The sequence below is a fragment of the Hoplias malabaricus genome, chromosome 8 (genome assembly GCF_029633855.1).
Source record: "Hoplias malabaricus isolate fHopMal1 chromosome 8, fHopMal1.hap1, whole genome shotgun sequence".
In the NCBI taxonomy this organism is placed as follows: Eukaryota; Metazoa; Chordata; class Actinopteri; order Characiformes; family Erythrinidae; genus Hoplias; species Hoplias malabaricus.
Window position 1 is genome coordinate 37,540,079 of NC_089807.1, and position 20,051 is coordinate 37,560,129.

Here is a 20,051-nt window from a genome sequence, read left to right on the forward strand (position 1 = left end):
CTTATCATCTCATGATCTTTGGTGTAAACTCACAACAAATCCTTCACAAAGTGTCGCCACCAGAGTGTGTGACAGAACTGAGAAAAAGGAAATGTTAGAATGACATTGTTTTGAAAGAAGACTGATAAAGAACAATATTCAGAGCATTATTCATTCATTCATTCATGATCTGTAACCGCTTATCCAATTCAGGGTCACAGTTGGTCCAGAGCCTACCTGGAATCATTGGACGCAAGGCAGGAATACACCCTGGAGGGGGCGCCAGTCCTTCACAGGGCAACACAGACACACACACACATTCACTCACACACTCTGACAATTTTGAGTCGCCAATCCACCTACCAACGTGTGTTTTTGGACTGTGGGAGGAAACCGGAGCACCTGGAGGAAACCCACGCGCACACGGGGAGAACACACCAACTCCTCACAGACAGTCACCCGGAGCGGGAATTGAACTCACAACCTCCAGGCCCCTGGAGCTGTGTGACTGCGACACTACCTGCTGCGCATCCTGTAATCATCCTTTACTGCTATATTTATTGTGAGCCACTAATGTCTTAAGAAAACATGTGCATGTTAGATGAAGACACGTTTATTTGTGTTCGTCTTCAGTGATCCAGGTGATACAAGATAAGCTTACACAGTAGGTTATGCAAGAAAAAGAGTCAGCATGTTACCCATTTAAACTGGAGAAGCAGTTATTTCTACTTCACTGAATTTAGCTACTCCTCCCATTCCACACCCATTACCACTCTTAAAATGGAACCTGTTAAATGCCTAGGTTTATTGTCACCTGAAGTAACATCACCATGGCCTAACTGCTGAGTTCATTCTCAGGAAGCAGCCAATATGCACCTCCGATTTTACAGCCTCCCACCTCCAATATACTGGCCACTTCAAATCAATGATGTGGGAAATCAGTGTAGGGGGTTAAGGTCAGACACATACGGTAAGTATATGTGATACTATTACTTCATATAGAATTTATTTTTGCATTTTCAAATTAAAAATTACTTGCACTTTAATTTAACACCCCATGCCAAATAAGATCCTACGAATTAACTTGCTACTTGAGTAGTTTTTTCACAATATGCTTTTTTATTATGTTTGCTTAAGTAACAATGTACCTGACTACATTTAGTTCCTATTCTAACATAACTGTGCATTTACTTGCCAGAAAACACCCACATTCCACAGCAAAGCTGGGTACCAGCAGATTTTGTCCACGGGTTAAATGTTTGTCCCACTAAGGATGACAACCAGAATCGGTGATGGGACCAGAATGGGATAAACACAGGGCCAATATGCTCATCTCATCTGAAAACACAAAACCCACCCAGCCCACCTACAAATAGTCCATATACCGACCTTTCTAGCCCAAGTTCAACCCATGAGGGCCCCACTTAGGTGTGCTGGGTCTATCCATCTCTGCATACAAGTCATAACAGTGCTGTAAATTTTGGATTTCCGAGTTTGTGGAGGGTCATAGAAAAGATGAACCACAAACCCCTTATAATGTTATGCTAATTTTAGAAACATGGTAGGTAATTTTTTTCTTTTCTCGGAATGCAAGCCTTCTCATCATCTGTGGTGAAACTCACAGCAAACCCTATATGAAAGTAACTCCACTTCAGTAGGTGTCATGAAAAGGTGTGAGGGACAAAGGTGTATGCACAGAGAAGACGACTTAGACTGGATAAGTGGTTACAGACAGTGAATGAATGAATGAATGCATTTTAGGTCCAATTCAACTGAATTTGTATGTCACACATTTTATGTACTGTCATGTAAGTCTAAAGAATTTAAATGTAAATTAAGTCTGATCTCAGAGTTCACCTAATATAAGCTTTTATTATATTATATTTGCTTTTACTTCCACAACTTCAGAAATGAAAATAAAATTATTAATAAGAGAAAAAAAACCAACTCACCGGATTTCTGACTTTCTATAAGCCATAATGACTAATATGTCATATTACATGCAATGAATATACAATATAGCAGTTTACCTTTTATCCAGTATCTGTATTTTTTTATAAATTCTCATTTTTAGTGTACAAACCGGATTCCAAAAAAGTTGGGACACTAAACAAATTGTGAATAAAAACTGAATGCAATGATGTGGAGGTGCCAACATCTAATATTTTATTCAGAATAGAACACAAATCACAGATCAAAAGTTTAAACTGAGAGAATGTATCATTTTAAGGGAAAAATATGTTGTTTCAAAATTTCACAGTGTCAACAAATCCCCAAAAAGTTGGGAAAGTTGGGACAAGGCCATTTTTTACCACAATGTGGTTCTTCTTACAACACTCAAGTTTAGAAATAGGAATGCTCTCCCATTCATGTCTAATACAGGCCTCTAACTGTTCAATCGTCTTGGGCCTTCTTTGTCGCACCTTCCTCTTTATGATGCACCAAATGTTCTCTACAGGTGAAAGATCTGGACTGCAGGCTGGCCACTTCAGTCCCCTGATCATAGCCATGATGTTGTGATTGCTGCAGAATGTGGTCTGGCATTATCTTGCTGAAAAATGCAGGGTCTTCCCTGAAAGAGATGACGTCTAGACGGGAGCATATGTTGTTCTAGAACCTGAACATAGTTCTCTGCATTAATGGTGCCTTTCCAGACATGCAAGCTGCCCATGCCACAAGCACTTATGCAACCCCATACCATCAGTGATGCAGGCTTCTGAACGGAGCGTTGATAACAACTTGGGTTATCCTTGTCCTCTCTGGTCCGGATGACATGGCGTCCCAGTGTTCCATAAAGAACTTCAAATCGTGACTCATCTGACCACAGAACAGTCTTCCATTTTGCCACACTCCATTTTAAAAGACCCCTGGCCCAGTGCAAACGTCTGAGCTTGTGGAGCTTGCTTAGAAATGGCTTCCTCTTTGCACTGTAGAGTTTCAGCTGGCAACGGCGGATGGCACGGTGGATTGTGTTCACTAACAATGCTTTCTGGAAGTATTCCTGAGCCCATTCTGTTATTTCCTTGACAGTGGCATTCCTGTTTGAGGTGCAGTGACGTTTAAGTGGCATTCCTGTTTGAGGTGCAGCTCCAGGGGCCTGGAGGTTGTGGGTTCGATTCCCGGTCCAGGTGACTGTCTGTGAGGAGTTGGTGTGTTCTCCCCATGTCCACTTGGGTTTCCTCCGGGTGCTCCGGTTTCCTCCCACAGTCCAAAAACACACGTTGGTAGGTGGATTGGCGACTCAAAAGTGTCCATAGGTGTGAGTGTGTAAGTGAATGTGTGACTGTGTGTGTTGCCCTGTGAAGGACTGGCGCCCCCTCCAGGGTGTATTCCTGCCTTGCGCCCAATGATTCCAGGTAGGCTCTGGACGCACCGTGACCCTGAATTGGATAAGCAGTTACAGATAATGAATGAATGAATGAATAATCATATCAGCATATATGCCAGTGTTGTAAGGAAAGTTTGGTGTTCTCAGGAATTTCTCTCTGGGACAGATATTATCAAGCCTCAGTATTTTTGCAAAAGTCACTTCTGTTGCTGAGGATGGTGATTAACCACAGCATTTCTGGTGTCAATATCGTTGAGAAGCTGTCATATGATGCATGTGACACATTTTCTGTGTGTGCATTTTCATACCTTCTAACATATCACCATGTTAACCACAGACTCCAGCAAGAACTGACTCCTCTAACAAGCAGTAAACTTGATCAATATCATAGCTTGTCTCTCATATATACTGATTCTTAGCTGAGTGTGGACTTTAGTGTAGAAGGTAGATCTTTCAAACTTTCAAAATATTGTAGGTATCTGCTCATATGGCAAAATTAAAATAATTTGTATTTTTCATTCCTTCCTACGATGGACATGTCGAGTGAAGAACAAAACATAGGACACAGTGCTACATTTAACACAGAACAGCAGCAGAGAGTAGTGCAAGTGGACAATAAATGCAGACAACAGATTATACAACACTTGTATAAATACTTGTTTACGACCCCATATCAGAAAAAGCTGTGACACAATGGTTAATTCATTCATTCATTCATTCATTATCTGTAACCGCTTAGCCAGTTCAGGGTCGCAGTGGGTCCAGAGCCTACCTGGAATCATTGGGCGCAAGGCAGGAATGCACCCTGGAGGGGGCGCCAGTCCTTCACAGGGCAACACAGACACACACACACATTCACTCACACACTCACACCTACGGACACTTTTCAGTCGCCAATCCACCTACCAACGTGTGTTTTTGGACTGTGGGAGGAAACCAGAGCACCCGGCGGAAACCCACGCGGACAAAGGGAGAACACACCAACTCCTCACAGACAGTCACCCGGAGCGGACAATGGAAAATGCAAATAAAAAAATAATGCAGTATTTCATACATTTATTTTGATAATAAAATATATAACTAGGCATAATATGTGCACAGACCACCTTTTTCAGGGATGTCATACCCCCCCCCCCCCAAAAAAAAACAACTAAAAACCTGCGGTACCTAAAAGCAACTACTGAATTTAAATTTTGATCGTTTAAAAGGTCCAACTCAACAGAATGTTTTTGTCTCACCTTTGCTGTGTTTATTTTCATGTAACGGGCTGAGGAATTAATATAATATCTAAATGATCTCAGATTTTAACTCATATAGCAATGGCTCTTTTGAATTTGCTTTTCATTTATACAATGCCATTTCAGATTTTAGCATAACATTTTTATAATGAAAATAAAAAGGCTTGAATTGTTACATTATGTGAAATGGATACAAAATATAGGAAAATTCATTTTAATTCTAATTTTATTCTAATATTTTGATGTGGCACGGTATGTTTAGCTTAATGCTGTGGCATACTGTTTTTGTTTTTTTCCCCAGAGGACCTGAATTCTGCAGCTGCAAATCAAAGGTTTTATACTCATGCTATGTACACATCTGGCAAATGCATCTAAACATGACGTTGTGGACGGAAATACTAAAAATATTTCTTGTTAGATTGGACTGGTGTCAGACTATTATCAAACAAGCTCTACTCATACATGTCTCTATTTATGTATAAATGAAACTCCAGTCAGCACTGAGCTCCAGTCTCTTTCTGTCAAATATTGAACAACCGAGTTAACTCTTTTAGTAAGAGACAAATAACAGCTGGAAGATTTTTTGGCATTACAGTCGCACTTTTGTATTCCAGATTGCAGTTCTTTCATGGCAATGTTCACGGCAGTTCTTTCGATGCGTTGAATAGTCTGGCTGCATCAGCTCAGCCACAGGTCCACTTTATATGGACTAGATGTCAGGTATACTGTGATCCAAATTGGATCCAAATCAATATTTGTTCTACATCTGGCACACACAACATGTGCTGTAACCAAGTCTGCCAAGCCCGGCTCATGAGTGTTGGCCCATGTTCGGCCCACACATCATTGGCCAGTGCTATTGAGGGGCACAGATTAGGTCCAGGTGGCTATCTGGGATGTGTACGAGAAAACGCAGCAATGAAAATTAACACACAGTCTGGTTTATCACTTTACAAATGTCCTCGTCTTTTTTTCTGCACAGTAATTACCACCTGCAGAATGCTTTATTTTGAAGGATCTGTGGAACGTACCGTCCACACAGGTTTGAGAACTGTTGCTTTACCTAATGTGATGTTTTGTGATCATAAGATATAAGCATATTCAGACTAAACAGAAAACACTCCTGATAACTCATTATTGTAAAGAAAGTTTGGGGAATTTCCTGCCAGGCCAAAATATTAATATTCAGTGTCTCAGCAATGACTACTTATTGTGCTGATGATGGTGAGTAACCACAGCTTTTCTTGTGTCACTGTCGTTGAGCCGCTGTGATATGACACATGTAACACATATTCTGTGTTTGTATTTTCATACCGTCTATATCATTACCATGTTAACCACAAGCTACCAGAGTATGGAAAATGGAAGTTAATAAAGATTATGCAGTGTTACTTACATTTTGTTGTTGTAAAAAGTGATATACGAATAGATTTGATTGGTCAGTGTTGTAATTAAAAGTCAGGGATCTCAGGAATATCACTCTAGGCCAGAAAATATCAAGCACCAATGATTAACTTAGGGCTGTATTTTCTGGCGTTTTCCTGGTTTAATTTTTGCTTAACACCACTCCCATTTTGCACAATGCATATAGCACATAGTCTGTATTTTACACCATCTCTATATGCACTTTGTTAATCACAAGCTACTTCAACACCCAACCCTTGAACACTGAACATGCCATAAACCTGATCAGCATCAAAGCCAGTTTCACGGTCCATTTTATTTCTTATTTGAGTGCAGACATTAGTTTAGGAGAGAAACTGAAATGCGTTCAGAAAACTGTACACAGTTATTAACACTGGAAAATCACTTAAATATTAGCATCAGTATTCTGCATGCTCTACATGTCTTATTTAAAAGCAGTTATTGTTATGTGTGCAACAGGTAGGATCACTGTCACACAGCTCCAGGGTCATGGGGTTTTGGATTCAAGCCCAGCCTCATTGTCTGAGAGCAGTTTGGTGTGTTATCCCAGAGTTTCTGTGGGTTTCCTCCAGGTGCTCAGGTTTCCTCCATCAGTCTAAAAAACACACGTTGGTAGGTAGATAGGCTATTCAAAACAGCTATGTTAGCTAAAACAAATCTTTGGTTTTGTGTGTGTGTGAGTGTGTGTGTGTGTGTGTGTGTGTGTGTGTGTGTGTGTGTGTGTGTGTGTGTGTGTGTTTGTGTGTGTGTGCGCACGTTTGTGTGCAGAATCTCATGTTTTGTGTATTGTTTCATTTCAGAGCCAAGAAATCCTCAGGAAGATCAATTAAGATCAATGTTAATAAGATAATAATGAAAATAATAATAAATGTTTCATAATATGGCATTGTAAAGGTCAATGTGTAAATTCAGTGTTTCTCTTTTTAGTTAGAAGGAAGAAATTTCATATTTATAATTTAAAAAAGACTTTGGTGTCAAACATAAGGTTTAACTTCAAATATTGCATGTCTAATTAACTATATATTTGTAGTGAAAACTATATTCAAACATAAACTGGTTGCATAAACATTTCTTATAAAACATACACAAACTTGGGGTACATTTGAATTTATTGTGGCTTTTCTAAAAAATTACACAGGGTTAAAATGATAGGTTTTCAACAAAGTGCACACTCCTGAAAAAAAATCACTTTCAATTAAAAAAGAAAACAGTAAAAAATGAGTAATAATATACATTTAAAAAGATTCCACAAATGACTCAAAACTAAAATCCCAAGTTTTTCAGGGACAGTCCTGATCCGTGTGTTTCCTAGTGGCATTTTGCTCTGCACATTTTTGTTTTTTTAATCCTCTAACACATCTCAACTCACAGCAGACAATGAGTGTGTTATAGTGGAAATTAGCATGTCTCCAGGACCTGGGCTGCAAAACTAGGCACCATACAAATAACCCCTTTAACTGCCTTATTTTAAAGTATACAGTATTGAACATTCTGAGAGCTGTAAATTGTACCTGCATGGCCTGGTTTCTGATGATAGTGCATGAGAAATGTAACCAGCTGAGCATTTACAATACATTCAACACTAATAAATAGGACCTCATAATGTACGTTTTTTTTGGTATCTTGCACTGAAGATTACTTAACGTGCCAGCACTTTTGAGTTCATACACCACGCTACACCACAGATTTTTCTCTGTTTCTATTTTTCTAATGGCTGTGATGCGAAAGACTTCGTATGGAGGAATTAACACTTCTTTCTCATGTCCTAGAGCTGAGTATTTTTGCACTTTAGCCCCATGACGAGTTTTAATTTGGAAACAGGACACATTGCCAAAATGTTTTAAACCTATGTCCAAAGACGTAGAGGTAAAAGACCCAAACCGAATTTTTTGCTTGAGAGTGACTGCTGTAAAATTTAAATTAGTTCTGCGATATGAAGTGATAGGAAATATTCTATATATTTTTGGTCTGAGCCGTTGAATGGCATCAGTCAAAAAGAAATAAAGAGTGTAAAACTTAAATTTACCGGCCTTGTATTCTTCTAGTCCTTCACTACAAGCTTCTCTGAACTGGATATATGAGCAATTTGGATTTTGACTCTTGTCCTGTGTGTACAAATATATGGCAGCACACTGTTTATTATTAAGTCCACTTTTGTTTACACATTTATCAAGTGCATTTTCCCACGCTGCTTTAAAGCCAAGAGTATTGATTTTTTCATATTCAATGTACTTCTTCATTACTAAGTTCTCCATGTCTTTCTTACAGCCTCTGAAAGAGTCATCCACGGAGCAGGGGGCCATATCCAGAGGCAGAGGCTCTTGGCTGCTCTGCAGGAGGAATGATATGAAATAATCAAACAAACACTGATGACTGTTATTTGTTAGATATTATATCACCGTTCCAACCCTACAGTGTGACTGATAGATATTGTAGAGTTTGAATATTTCATGATAATGACACTCTTAAGAAAGCTCTTCAAGAATTACTCCTCCATATACATACATACTCTTTTCACTGTGCAGTAACATTATCACCTCAAGTGTGCTCAATCTGTGTCAAAATGCATGCGAATATGCAAACTAAGCCAACTGCATTCTCATTCCAGTGACTTCCACTCGTGTCAGTCATCTCATCAGAACAAGACCGTTTTCTGTTCCACCTTAAAAGCTGCTGTGTAACTACTGCACTGTTTAAGGTGGAGTAGAAAATTGGCTTCCTTCTTGCCAGTTTCTTTGGCTAATCAGTCTCTTTTTAGTAAGCAAATTGGTAAGCAAGAATACTTTGCCACACAGTCAATGAGAAAGTTTTTCGTGTTTTTTTCAGTTATGCGTAAAGACATTAAGAATCACGAGTGTTTCTATAGCTAGTATAAGAGTAACTATAAAATATTTGGTCACCATCTGAATAATGAATAAGGTTTTCATTATTTGAAATTAACTTTGATACATTTAATTTATTTTCCTTACTGATGCACTCCTATAGGCTGTATCCTTTTGGACTTTTAAATACAAACTATTCTGCCTACCATTTTTGCAGGCAATGAAGTGGTCAGCAGGAACAGCACAGTGGAGACAAGCTTGATCATCTTCACACAGCTTAGTTTCTTTTTCTATGAGACAGTTAACAAAGAAAATATACATAACTAAATAAATAAATAAATATAACTTTATAAACTTTCTATAAACTGGTGTTCATTTGTACCACACACACTACATATACAGTTCAAAAATATTTTACTGACCTGTTTTTGTTGGTGATGAGCTAATAGAAGTGTTCAGTCAGTTAAATTTCATTATAATACAAATTATGTGAATCATGTGAACAGAAGGTTTACAAGTTGTTTGTTTTCTTGCATAGCTGGTTAACAGCATTTATATGCTCCTAAACCATACTGAACCACAAAGCCCTTATAAAGACTTACTAAGACCTGCCTATTTTTTTTTTTTTTTTTCACAACCGCATCTTCTGTGGTATAAACTCACAGCATACTCTATACAAAGTGTCTCCATTTTCATATACAACACATTTTCAGAATTCTCTTGAAGCTATACTTAACTGACAAAAGCACTTGGTAATCAGACAATGGGCAAATTCCAGGTTTCCCTAAGCCAGGCAATCTCACTAAAAGATGTGATGTAAAATTCTGGTAATGGCTTTTGTAAACATGAACCCTCTACTTACTCTTTTTAACTTTCTTAACATATCAACAAGTCCTCCTGCTGGTGGCAGGTGGTACAGTACCACCCATCCCAAGACCATGTAAATACACATCTTCTTTTCTCATTACAACAGATAGCTTCAATGTAAATCTTAAAAAAAAATAGTTTTTAACAACTCTAACTGAGGGGCGGCACGATGGCGCAGCAGGTAGTGTCACAGTCACACAGCTCCAGGGACCTGGAGGGGTGGGTTCGATTCTTGGTCCGGGTGACTGTCTGTGAGGAGTGTGGTGTGTTCTCCCTGTGTCTGCGTGGGTTTCCTCCGGGTGACTGTCTGTGAGGAGTTGGTGTGTTCTCCTCATGTGCGCGTGGGTTTCCTCCAGGCGCTCCCATTTCCACAGTCCAAAAACACACGTTGGTAGGTGGATTGGTGACTCAAAAGTGTCCCTAGGTGAGAGTGAATGTGTGTTTGTGTGTCTGTGTTGCCCTGTGAAGGACTGGCGCCCCCTCCAGGGTGTATTCCCGCCTAAAAGAGTTGTAAAATAATCCTTAGAATATGATCCGGTTACCAAATCATTGTCTGTGAAGGGTTTGGAGTGTTCTACCTGTGTCTTTGTGGGTTTCCTCCCACAGTGCAACAACACATGTTGATAGGTGGACATGCTCTGTGAAAAGGTTTACAGAAGGTGTGAATGAATGTGTGTGTGTGTGTGTGTGTGTGTGTGTTGCCCTGTGAAGGACTGGCGCCCCCTCCAGGGTGTATTCCCGCCTTGCGGCCAATGATTCCAGGTAGGCTCTGGACCCACCGCGACCCTGAACTGGCTAAACGATTACAGATAATGATGAATGAATGATAATGTCTGTAATGGCTTATCCAGTTCAAGGTTGCTTATCCAGAATCACTGTGCATAAGGCAGGAACACACTCTGGAAGTGGCGCCAGTCCTTCACAGGGTGACACACACTCACACATTCAGTCACATACGGACACTTTTGAGATGCCAATCCATGCCAATGGGTGTATTTGAACCGTGGGAGGTTCACCTGGAGGAAACCCACATGGACACAGGGAGAACACACTAAACTCCCCAGAGACAGTCACCTGGAGTGGGACTTGAACCCGGACCTGACTTGTGCATTCAGATTGCTTATTAGCTCACAGTCAGAACCTTACAGAAGTTAGAGTCTGACTCTGCAGATAGACACTTTTCTAGATCAAAAGCAAAAAACTTTTTGATAAAACAAAATAAAAAATGCAAAGATTTAAAAACAAACAAACAAAAAACACCTCACACAGCATAAGGGAGTTGTCACAGAATAAAAATATGTTAACAACTATATTTTAATAACTAAGGAAGGCACAAGGATTATAAAATATATAAATGTTAATAATATAGATTAGGAATTATGATGATGATGATGTTTAACATAATTAATTAATTTTCTATCACTGAAAGGAATAATAATCAGGTATACTGTATTTGTGTGACTTATTTAACGACATTTCTTATAGTAGATTACTCCAGCAATGATTGATGTAACAACCAATGGAATAATTACTGCTAAAGATATCTCTAACGCTGATAACCCATTGTTCGCTTTACTGCACTTAAGATTACTCCTCTGATGATCACTTAGGAGTTCATACACTACATTGCATCTTGGAATTGTATTTTGTTTTTTAATGTCTTTGACTTTAAAGACTTCATACGGAGGAATTAACACTTCTTTTTCACGTGGGAAATTTGAGTATTTTTCTACTGAAGCTCCAAAACAAGTCTTCATTTGGAAACAGGACTCCACACCAAATTCTTCCAAATTATTGCGTAAAGAGCTGGAAGCGAAAGACCCAAATCTGATTGTTTTATCACGAACATCAGTATCAAACCTAGCATTACTTCTGCGGTAGGTGGTCACACAGTCTTTTTTTTTCTTTTTGAGTTGTTGTATAGCATCAGTCAGAAAGAAATGTAGCGTGTAAAACTGAAAGGTATCGTTTAGGTATGCTTTTTTTCCATCCAGAGTCGCTAAGTTGAATTTTTTATATAAGGAATTTTTCAATTGGCCCAATGTGTACATAAATATTGCAGCACACTGGAATTGGTCTAATCCATCATTAGCACAGTTTTTACGTGCATCTTCCCATTTAGAATTTCCTGGGAAATCAGTTTTAAAATTTTCTACTGTGATATACTTTGAGTCCACTAAGTCCTTAATGGCATCCCTGCAGCCTTCATAGGAGTCGTCCACAGAGTTTTCAGCCATGTCCAGGGGAGAAACACCACTGATCTGCAGGAGAAATTAAAAAGTGCATGAGAGAATTACAATTAGAAAACAGTAGCTGCTAATATCAAATTGAAGTGAGTGATTTAATGCATTTTTATGCATGAATGGCACTTTTATTATTGTTGTGGTATTTGTTCTTAATTCTACTGCACAACCTGATAATTTACCAGTTGACTACTGTCTTCTTACATTCATACCCTTCCTTACACAACATAATGCTAAACATGGATGAATGTTTGATTTAGTCATTCAGTAAATATATATGGCACATACCTTCCTTACAGACAAAGAAGCAGTCAGCAGTAACAACACGCTGGCCACAGACACAGTCATCTTCTGACAGTTCAAGTCTGTCTAATGAACAAACTGCAGAAAGTAGTAATTTTAACAAACTATTAAAATTAATATATATATATATATATATATATATATATATATATATATATATATATATATATATATATATATTCATTATTGCAGTCTGAAGACATATTTTGCACTTCAGATATATTTGGGTAATGCACATGAAGATGGAAAAAAAGACATGAGGCAAAAATATAGACTTTATATTTAACACCAGCTAGAAAACAATTTACTCACCTGAACAATGATTTCCAGTGAGATCACACTCAGAGAAAATGCTGGCCTAGATTTAACATTTACTGCCAGAAAAAAGTTAGACTTACCAATCTATATTTTTAACAAAAGGTTTACAAAGTCAGGAGATCAGTGATTTGTTTTTACAAATGTCCCAGGCTTTATAAGCTACAAAAACGTATCTGTGCCACTCCCATCTGTGCCAAATGTCTAACTTGATTCAGTGCAGTTAAGTCAAACTTTATCATTTTTATGTGTGCAAAGTACAACGAAAACTTTATTGCACCTTAGTCTGAGTCTTAAGACCTGAGTCTTTACTGAAATTGCTTTTTGTTGTTTACATATTGTATAACATACAGCTCATAGAATATAGTGTTTATGTCTAAATTTGTCAATTGTGCAGGCTATACAGTACACACACATATAATTCGCAGTATATCTTTTTCTAATAAAAAAAATATTTGTGCTTATATTGTGTTTTTACTGCAACTGCAATCCAGGGGTAGTGCAGACTTCAATAACCTATATTGTTCAAAGTCGAAACTATATAGTCTGATGTCATATGTTCATTTTACAGGAATTCGTTGACAATAATATATCCTAAGAATATTTGGGAGATGCCTTGAGGCTGAAACATATAACTTGCATATGTTTTCTGAATTACCTTATATTATGATAACATTGTAGTGCACTATGATGAATGTGCTTTAATTTCTAAAAATGTTTTTTGACTTTTTGGGACTTTAATTAGAATTTAGACTTGTCACTTTCAGAGACATCTCCACTTCCCCAACCCAGATTAAAATCTGAGATAGCACCTACATTCGGAACAGGGGGTCATAAACTGACAATGTCATTCCAGGCCCCGTTTGTTTTTTTTTTTGTTTTTTTTTTATTGACTGAACATGTCTCCACGGCCCAGTTCTCACAGATCAGAAGAGTTTTCCTTGTTGCACGTTGGCCTTTTGCTAGAGTTTTTTGTCTGCCACAGATACAAGCGTTCAAACCTCTTCAAAACACAATTAATGTTACGAGCTGTCTTTGTGAGTTGGATAAAAACAAATTTGATTGCTACTGTAACATGAGAGATTTTACAAGTAGCTAGTTTGTGCTGGAGGTGTGCATTTCATGGTGATTGACAGGTTTCTCTGCCAATCAGCACTCTGCAAGTTAACGCGTCATGATTTAGTACCTACTCAGCGAGTAGGGACTAAAAATGTACCCGGTTCCAAGGGCCAGGTACCAGATTTGACAAGTGGAAAAGCAAAAGAGCTGAGTCAAGTTGAGTAGGCCCCATTCCGTGGAAAAGAGGTTCACTGACCATAAGTTATATGAAGAACATAAAAGTTAGTGTGGTAAAATCGTATTTATTTAAGCCTTATATTGAAACTGTTGTAAAGAAAAGAGAGGACATGTGTCAAAGAGTATTTACAATGGACCCTGGGTCACAGAACCAGGAAAGGCAGTGAAATAAGGGCATGGGTTTTGGGGTTATGGGCTTTTGCGCTGTACCTTATTCTGATGCATAACATCTGACACATACTGTAATTATCCTGTACTGTGATATGTAAATTCTGAGCCACTTATTCATTAGAAACACTGTACATGTTGGATGAAGACAAAATGTTTTTTTGTGTTCTTATCTTCAGGGATCCAGATGATTCACTATAACCTTACACAATAATGCACAAAAAACAAACAAACAAACAAAAAAAAAAAACGCAAGAAAAAATATGTCTGCATGGGTTTCCTCAATGTGCTTTGGTTTATGCCCGCAGTCTAAAAACATAAGCAGGTAGGTAGAGTGACCCCACCAAAAGTGACCACACAGCCACATCCCAGCATTTTTTGGACTGTGGAAAGAACACAGAGGAAATACACACAAACAAGGTGAGAACACAACAGACTCCTCAGAGACAATGACCCGGTATTGAAATCACAACCTCAGAACCCTGGGGCTGTGCGACAGTGAGGCTACCTCTTGCGCATGTTACGCATTTAAAATGGAGAAGCTGTAGTTTCTACTTCATTAATTTAGGACCTTCACCCATTCCACACCCATTATCACTCTTAACAAAAGCATCTGACAAATGCCTAGTTTTATTGTCATCCAAAGAACTCGTAATTTACCATGGCCTAACTCTCAGGAACCGCCCAAAGACTCCACCTCCAATATACGGACTTGTCACTTCAAACATATGATGTTGGAATTCTGTGTTTGTGTTATCTGTCAGGCTGTGATCCTGCAGCACTGCTCATTAAATAAGACCCTATGAATTAACTTGAGTAGTTTTTTTTACAAGATACTTCCTTATGTTTGCTCAAGTAACCATGTAACTGAATACATATAATTTTACTGGAATAGCTCTTACGCTAACGTTATAGTGCATTTACTCGCCAGAAAACACACCCATGTAGAGCCCACATTTCACAGTACAGGTTTTGTCCATGGGTTAAATGTTTGCCCCACTATGGATGACTTACCGAATCAGTGATAGGACCAGCATGGGATAAACACACAGCCCATATGCTCATCTGAAAACATATAAGCCACCCAGCCCACCTAGATCCTGCAAATAATCATTATACCAACTCATGTATCCATGCCCAAATTGTAGCCCATGTTCAACCCATGTGGGCCCCACATAGGCATGGTGGTTCTACTGGTCACAGCTTTGCAGGCAGCTGAGGAGGTGGATATACATGCATGGACTAACTTTATTACCAAACAAACACAAAGCACAATAAACAGCCTTGAATGGTGTAGACACATGCTGAAAAACATAGAGACAGAAAAGCATACATGTACACACGAGATCATTATATATAAGAAGCACAGAAAAGAAACACCTGGGATGGATAACGAGAGGGCAGGACCACATAGCAGGCACAGGTGGGAGCACTAATGACAGAGCAGGGCTAAGGTGGGGCTAGGGCATAGCTAATGGATGAGACAGAAACCAGAACAAAAACAGAGCCATGTGTTAATTTAGCACATGGCAGACAAGAAAACAAAAACAGAGCAGGAACATATGAAACGGGGCAATAGTGTGACACTACCCATGTCTGCATACAAGTCATAACAGTGCTCTAAGTGCTGGACTTCAGAGCTTGAGGACAATCATAGAAAAGAGGCTGGAGTTGTGGAAAATGTGAACATTTATTTCCAAATTGATTCCATTCCTACAGACAGCAGGAGGACAAATCTCAACAGAAGCAAAGAAAAAGAAACACAGGACATTATTTCCACCACTGTGGCATTTCAAACATGATTTTTACGTGAAACATGATTTTAAAAATACAGTTTAGATTTAAAGATATCCAGAAGAATAGAAAAGAAGCTTCAATACAGTGAACACCTGTCTCTGAGAGCTGGCCTCTTTATTTTAAGTATCTATGATCAGATTCCTCTGGAGAGTCATAATGCGGTATCGATTTTTTGGCAACGAAGACAACTGACTTTGCCCACACTTTTGAGTTTATAAAATATTTCACACTGCAGATCTTTCTCCTGAGGTCTATTCTTAATATCAGTGACAAGAAAGACCTCATACGGAGGAATTAGCACCTCCTGCTCATGTTCTTTTGCTGAGTATTTATACACTTCAGCTCCAAGACAAGTGTTCACTTCAAAACAGGACACGTTTCCATATTCAGTCAAATTCCGTCTCAAAGATGTGGAAGTGAAAGACCCAAATCTGATTGTTTTATTGAGAACATTAGTTGCATACGTAGAAGGAGTTCTGCGGTATGTGGTCACACAGCCTGTTTGATTTTTTTTGAGTTCCTGAATGGCATCAGTCAGAAAGAAATGCAGTGTGTAACACTTATAACTACCTGAGATGTAGGCTTCCCGTCCTCTACGAGCTGCATTATTAAACTGTTTATATGAGCAGGGGTTATTTGGGTTTTCTCCCATGGAATACAGGTAAATGGCAGCAGACTGATTTATGTTGAGTCCACCTTTGGTGCAATTTTTTTGTGCATCAACCCAGGCTTTTGAGAAATTTTAATTATTATTCATTTCATTTTCAGTAAATTTGGACACTACTAAATTATTCATTTCATTTCTGCAGCCTTCATAGGAGTCATCAACAGAGTTTTCAGCCATGTCCAGAGGGTGACCACTGACCTGAAAAAGACAACGTTTTGGAATTAATTTTATTTGTATAACACTTTTCTCAAACCCAAATTTGTATCACAAAATATTGTAGTTTAAACATTACACAGTATAATAACAGCAATCAATAATCAGGCAGTCTATTTATGCAAATATGATGGTTGTGGATGTTCTTAACCAGCAATCTGATAATGCACTGACTGGAATTATTTATACAAACCTCAGTGTTCTTAGTGATGGATATTGCTTTTTATTTATATTATACATGCTGTCAAAATCTCATAATGGACAGATATATTTAAAAATATATATATTGTTACAATAGCTGCTGGTATATAAGGTTTTGTGGCATAATGTTATTTATTAATACTTTAAAAACACATAGGTGTAAGGAAGAAGCACTTGCCATTCTTGCAGAAGATTGAATGGTTATCAGGAACAACACAATGACTAAAGGCACATCCATCTTCACACAACTAGAGTATTTTCTAGTTAAAAAAGAAATGATAGAAAATAGAAGAAAACAGAAGTGATTCAGATCCAATCAATAAAAAAGTTTTATTGTCACATTACCATGTGAGGAACTGCCTAATCTGACCACAGCCTAAATATGAGCCAATGTTTATATATCATTGAAAAAAATGTATCTCCATTTTTTGTGAATTTGTAAATGACTTCACGTGATTTCACGTTGATTGAACCAATAGATTTTTTCCAATATAATTGGAATAAAATCGTTTTACGTTCATTTCTACTGAAAGATAAGTCATTATTTTTGATGTTTTTCATTGGACAGTGACAAACTATATTTTTTAGTTTTAGTAGTTGGTACAACATAATTAGATAATCAAAGTCATATAATAATACTTATTAAGTAATTTATCTATAAATTAAAGTAGGGTGACTAGATGTCCTCTTTTCCATGCATGTCCTCTTTTTGGGACTTAAATGACTGGGACTATATGTATCGGCCCTGACTTTTTTATTCTAAATGTTGTTGTTTTTTTGCTATCTTCCAAATCCTCAGCCAAATTCTAGCCCTAAGCCTTAAATCCTTCCTTGAACTGTTCACTTTGAAATGGGTGCAAGGGTTGTCCAGGGGGCCCGGAGATTTAAGCATAGAGCACACATTGCCTCACACACTTTCAGGTGTTTGCTACAGCTTAACACCATTTACTCTGGTTCAAGTCTTGAGAAGGATCTTTGTAAAATACCAATCTATTCAAAATAAAAATAAGTTTAAGACATTTTTTTCAGTTTAAATAAAACGCTGATCCAATTCTGGAATTAATTTGAATAAAATATTTATTTTCATTTTTCACTTTTATGTATATTTATATATAATATTTGTCTTATATTTTCTGTGTCCAATTTTATGTTTTCAGATTCAGATTTATAATTTTATTGGTAATAATTATTAATTTTATTTAGAGTTCCATACCTTGTTTCTTTGTTTTCAGATCTCATTCTTCAGTTTAAGACTTTAGGCCCTGATGTAGCACAGGAAGTGGGACATGAACTGACTGACAGTAAAACAAAGAAGGCTGAGGACCTTTCTCAATGTCACCTTCGAAGAATATCACTCTATACACCATATTCAGTTAAAAAACATATAGGTTAGTGACAAACTTCTGCATAGCGAGCTCTTTGAAACAGCATTTGGCCCCAGTCACAGAGAGATAAAGTACACCTGCTTGACATGGCACCGCACCCAGTTGTTGTAAAAATCTCACAATACCTGCCCTACAAGTGACAAGATGATTACTGTGTAAGTAGTTCATTTAAAGCACTCCCCACCAACGCTTCAGGGTTTCCCACCCTCTTGGTCCCACATATTCTATAAAAACAGGAACACAGGAGCCAAGAAAAATAGCAAACTCCAAAAATGAGAACTGATAAATATCGAAAGTTTTTTCTAAAGGTCAACTTTCAGGGGTTTTTTTTCCAACTTTGTAGAATCTTAATGGAAAAGGTTTATATGTACAACAAACTTACAGATTTCAAAAACTTTTTACTGACCTGTTCTCGGTGAGACAGGGATGAGTTCAGAGATGTGTTCAGTCAGTTAGAAGAGGTTTGTTACCTAGCATAGCTGGCCCACAGTATATATATGGTCTTGAACCATAATGAACCACAAACCCCTTATAAGGCAACATGGTTTATAGGTTATTTGGATTTTCTTTACTGGGAACTCAGTTATCATTTCATCTCACATATGGTTTTTAATGAGGCCTGATCTAGAAACATATTCAAAGCAACATTTACTTATATTTTTCAAAGTTTACCATGGCTGTTTTATTGCAATTGCTCTGTATAATTTAATGACACCTAGTCTATGTTATCCACTTTAAAAAATCAATTCTTTAGGAAACCTTACCTGAATAAATCCAGGCTTTTTTGGCTATGTGATTATCTCAGTGATAAACATTATTACTCCAAGCTGAATTCAGGTAGCTATTTGTTGAAGCATGTATTATATTGTTGAATCTGGTATCAGAGGTATTGATATTTCATGCTGGGAGGCTTCTCTCGGCACTGCTCTGTTACTCGGTCGATGCAAATGTTTATTAACGGGATCTGTCTATTGTTTCTTACTTTGAGCCAATCTGAGTCACTAGGTGTCACCACAGAAGAAAAAACCTGGAATATGGACAAATTATACTACTGAACCTTTATTTTAGTTTGGCGGTGTCTAAACTATCTGTGTGGGGTGATTAAAAAAAGTTTGAAGTATGTGCCTCTGAAGTCCAGTGAAAGCCCAGTGAGATTTATAACACATACATCACTTATGAGAATGCTGGGGTTGTGGGTGTATCTATTGTACGTCTTTTAGAAAATGTATGTGAATTAATTCAAGTGGAGAATAATTAAACATTATATATTTGAAAATCATTCAGAAAAGGTGAGTTATAATTATTTATTAAAAATATGAAACTGACAGGTAAAAAACAGTCTGAAGCTCAGTTATCTACAGCATTTATTAAAACACGCCTACTACATTTAAAATCAAACAGGAACAGATAATCAGGAGTGATAAGAAATAACAGGCTGGTGGTACTATGACATAAGACATTTTAAAATGGTTTTGACCAGAGGATGATTGTTCCCCTTGTGAGTCTTGGTTCCTCCTGATTTTTGGCTTGTCACCTATGGGTTTTGATCCATTGTTGCTGGGTTTCTTTAAAGCTGTTTAAAGCAATGTAAAAATACATTTTTTTCTGGTTTGATAATTCAGCATTGTAAATATAGTTTGGAAATCTGAGGAATAGGTAAAATACCAAGCATCAAGTGTTTAGTCTTTTGTTTTTAGTTTATTTATTTTTGCTTTTTTTCCTGAGCACCCCTCACTTTCTGCTCTACATGTAGCACATGGTCTTGAACCATAATGAATCACAAACCCCTTATAAGGCAACATGG

General features: G+C 37.7%; 2 protein-coding genes across 3 annotated transcripts; both read right to left on the reverse strand.

Annotated features, from left to right (window-relative positions):
- Positions 1–7,069: 7,069 nt before the first annotated feature.
- On the reverse strand, positions 7,070–12,258 carry LOC136705995 (ecto-ADP-ribosyltransferase 5-like). 2 transcript variants are annotated; one of them, XM_066679863.1, is made up of 4 exons: positions 12,191–12,258; positions 11,826–11,920; positions 8,999–9,082; positions 7,070–8,300 (listed from the first exon to the last, which is right to left on the reverse strand). In XM_066679863.1, exons 3-4 carry the CDS (start codon positions 9,056–9,058, stop codon positions 7,536–7,538), a joined length of 825 nt encoding a protein of 274 aa, XP_066535960.1. In that variant the 5' UTR covers positions 9,059–9,082; positions 11,826–11,920; positions 12,191–12,258; the 3' UTR covers positions 7,070–7,535. The 2 variants fall into 2 exon arrangements, with proteins under 2 accessions (XP_066535960.1, XP_066535959.1); XM_066679862.1 differs by lacking the exons at positions 11,826–11,920; positions 12,191–12,258 and adding an exon at positions 9,215–10,321.
- Positions 12,259–15,725: 3,467 nt separating this feature from the next.
- LOC136706153 (NAD(P)(+)--arginine ADP-ribosyltransferase 2-like) lies at positions 15,726–18,700 on the reverse strand. The gene is given in 3 exon segments (XM_066680104.1): positions 15,726–16,646; positions 17,041–17,122; positions 18,654–18,700. Coding segments are annotated over 2 exon segments (774 nt in total). The 5' UTR covers positions 17,101–17,122; positions 18,654–18,700; the 3' UTR covers positions 15,726–15,932.
- Positions 18,701–20,051: the final 1,351 nt, after the last annotated feature.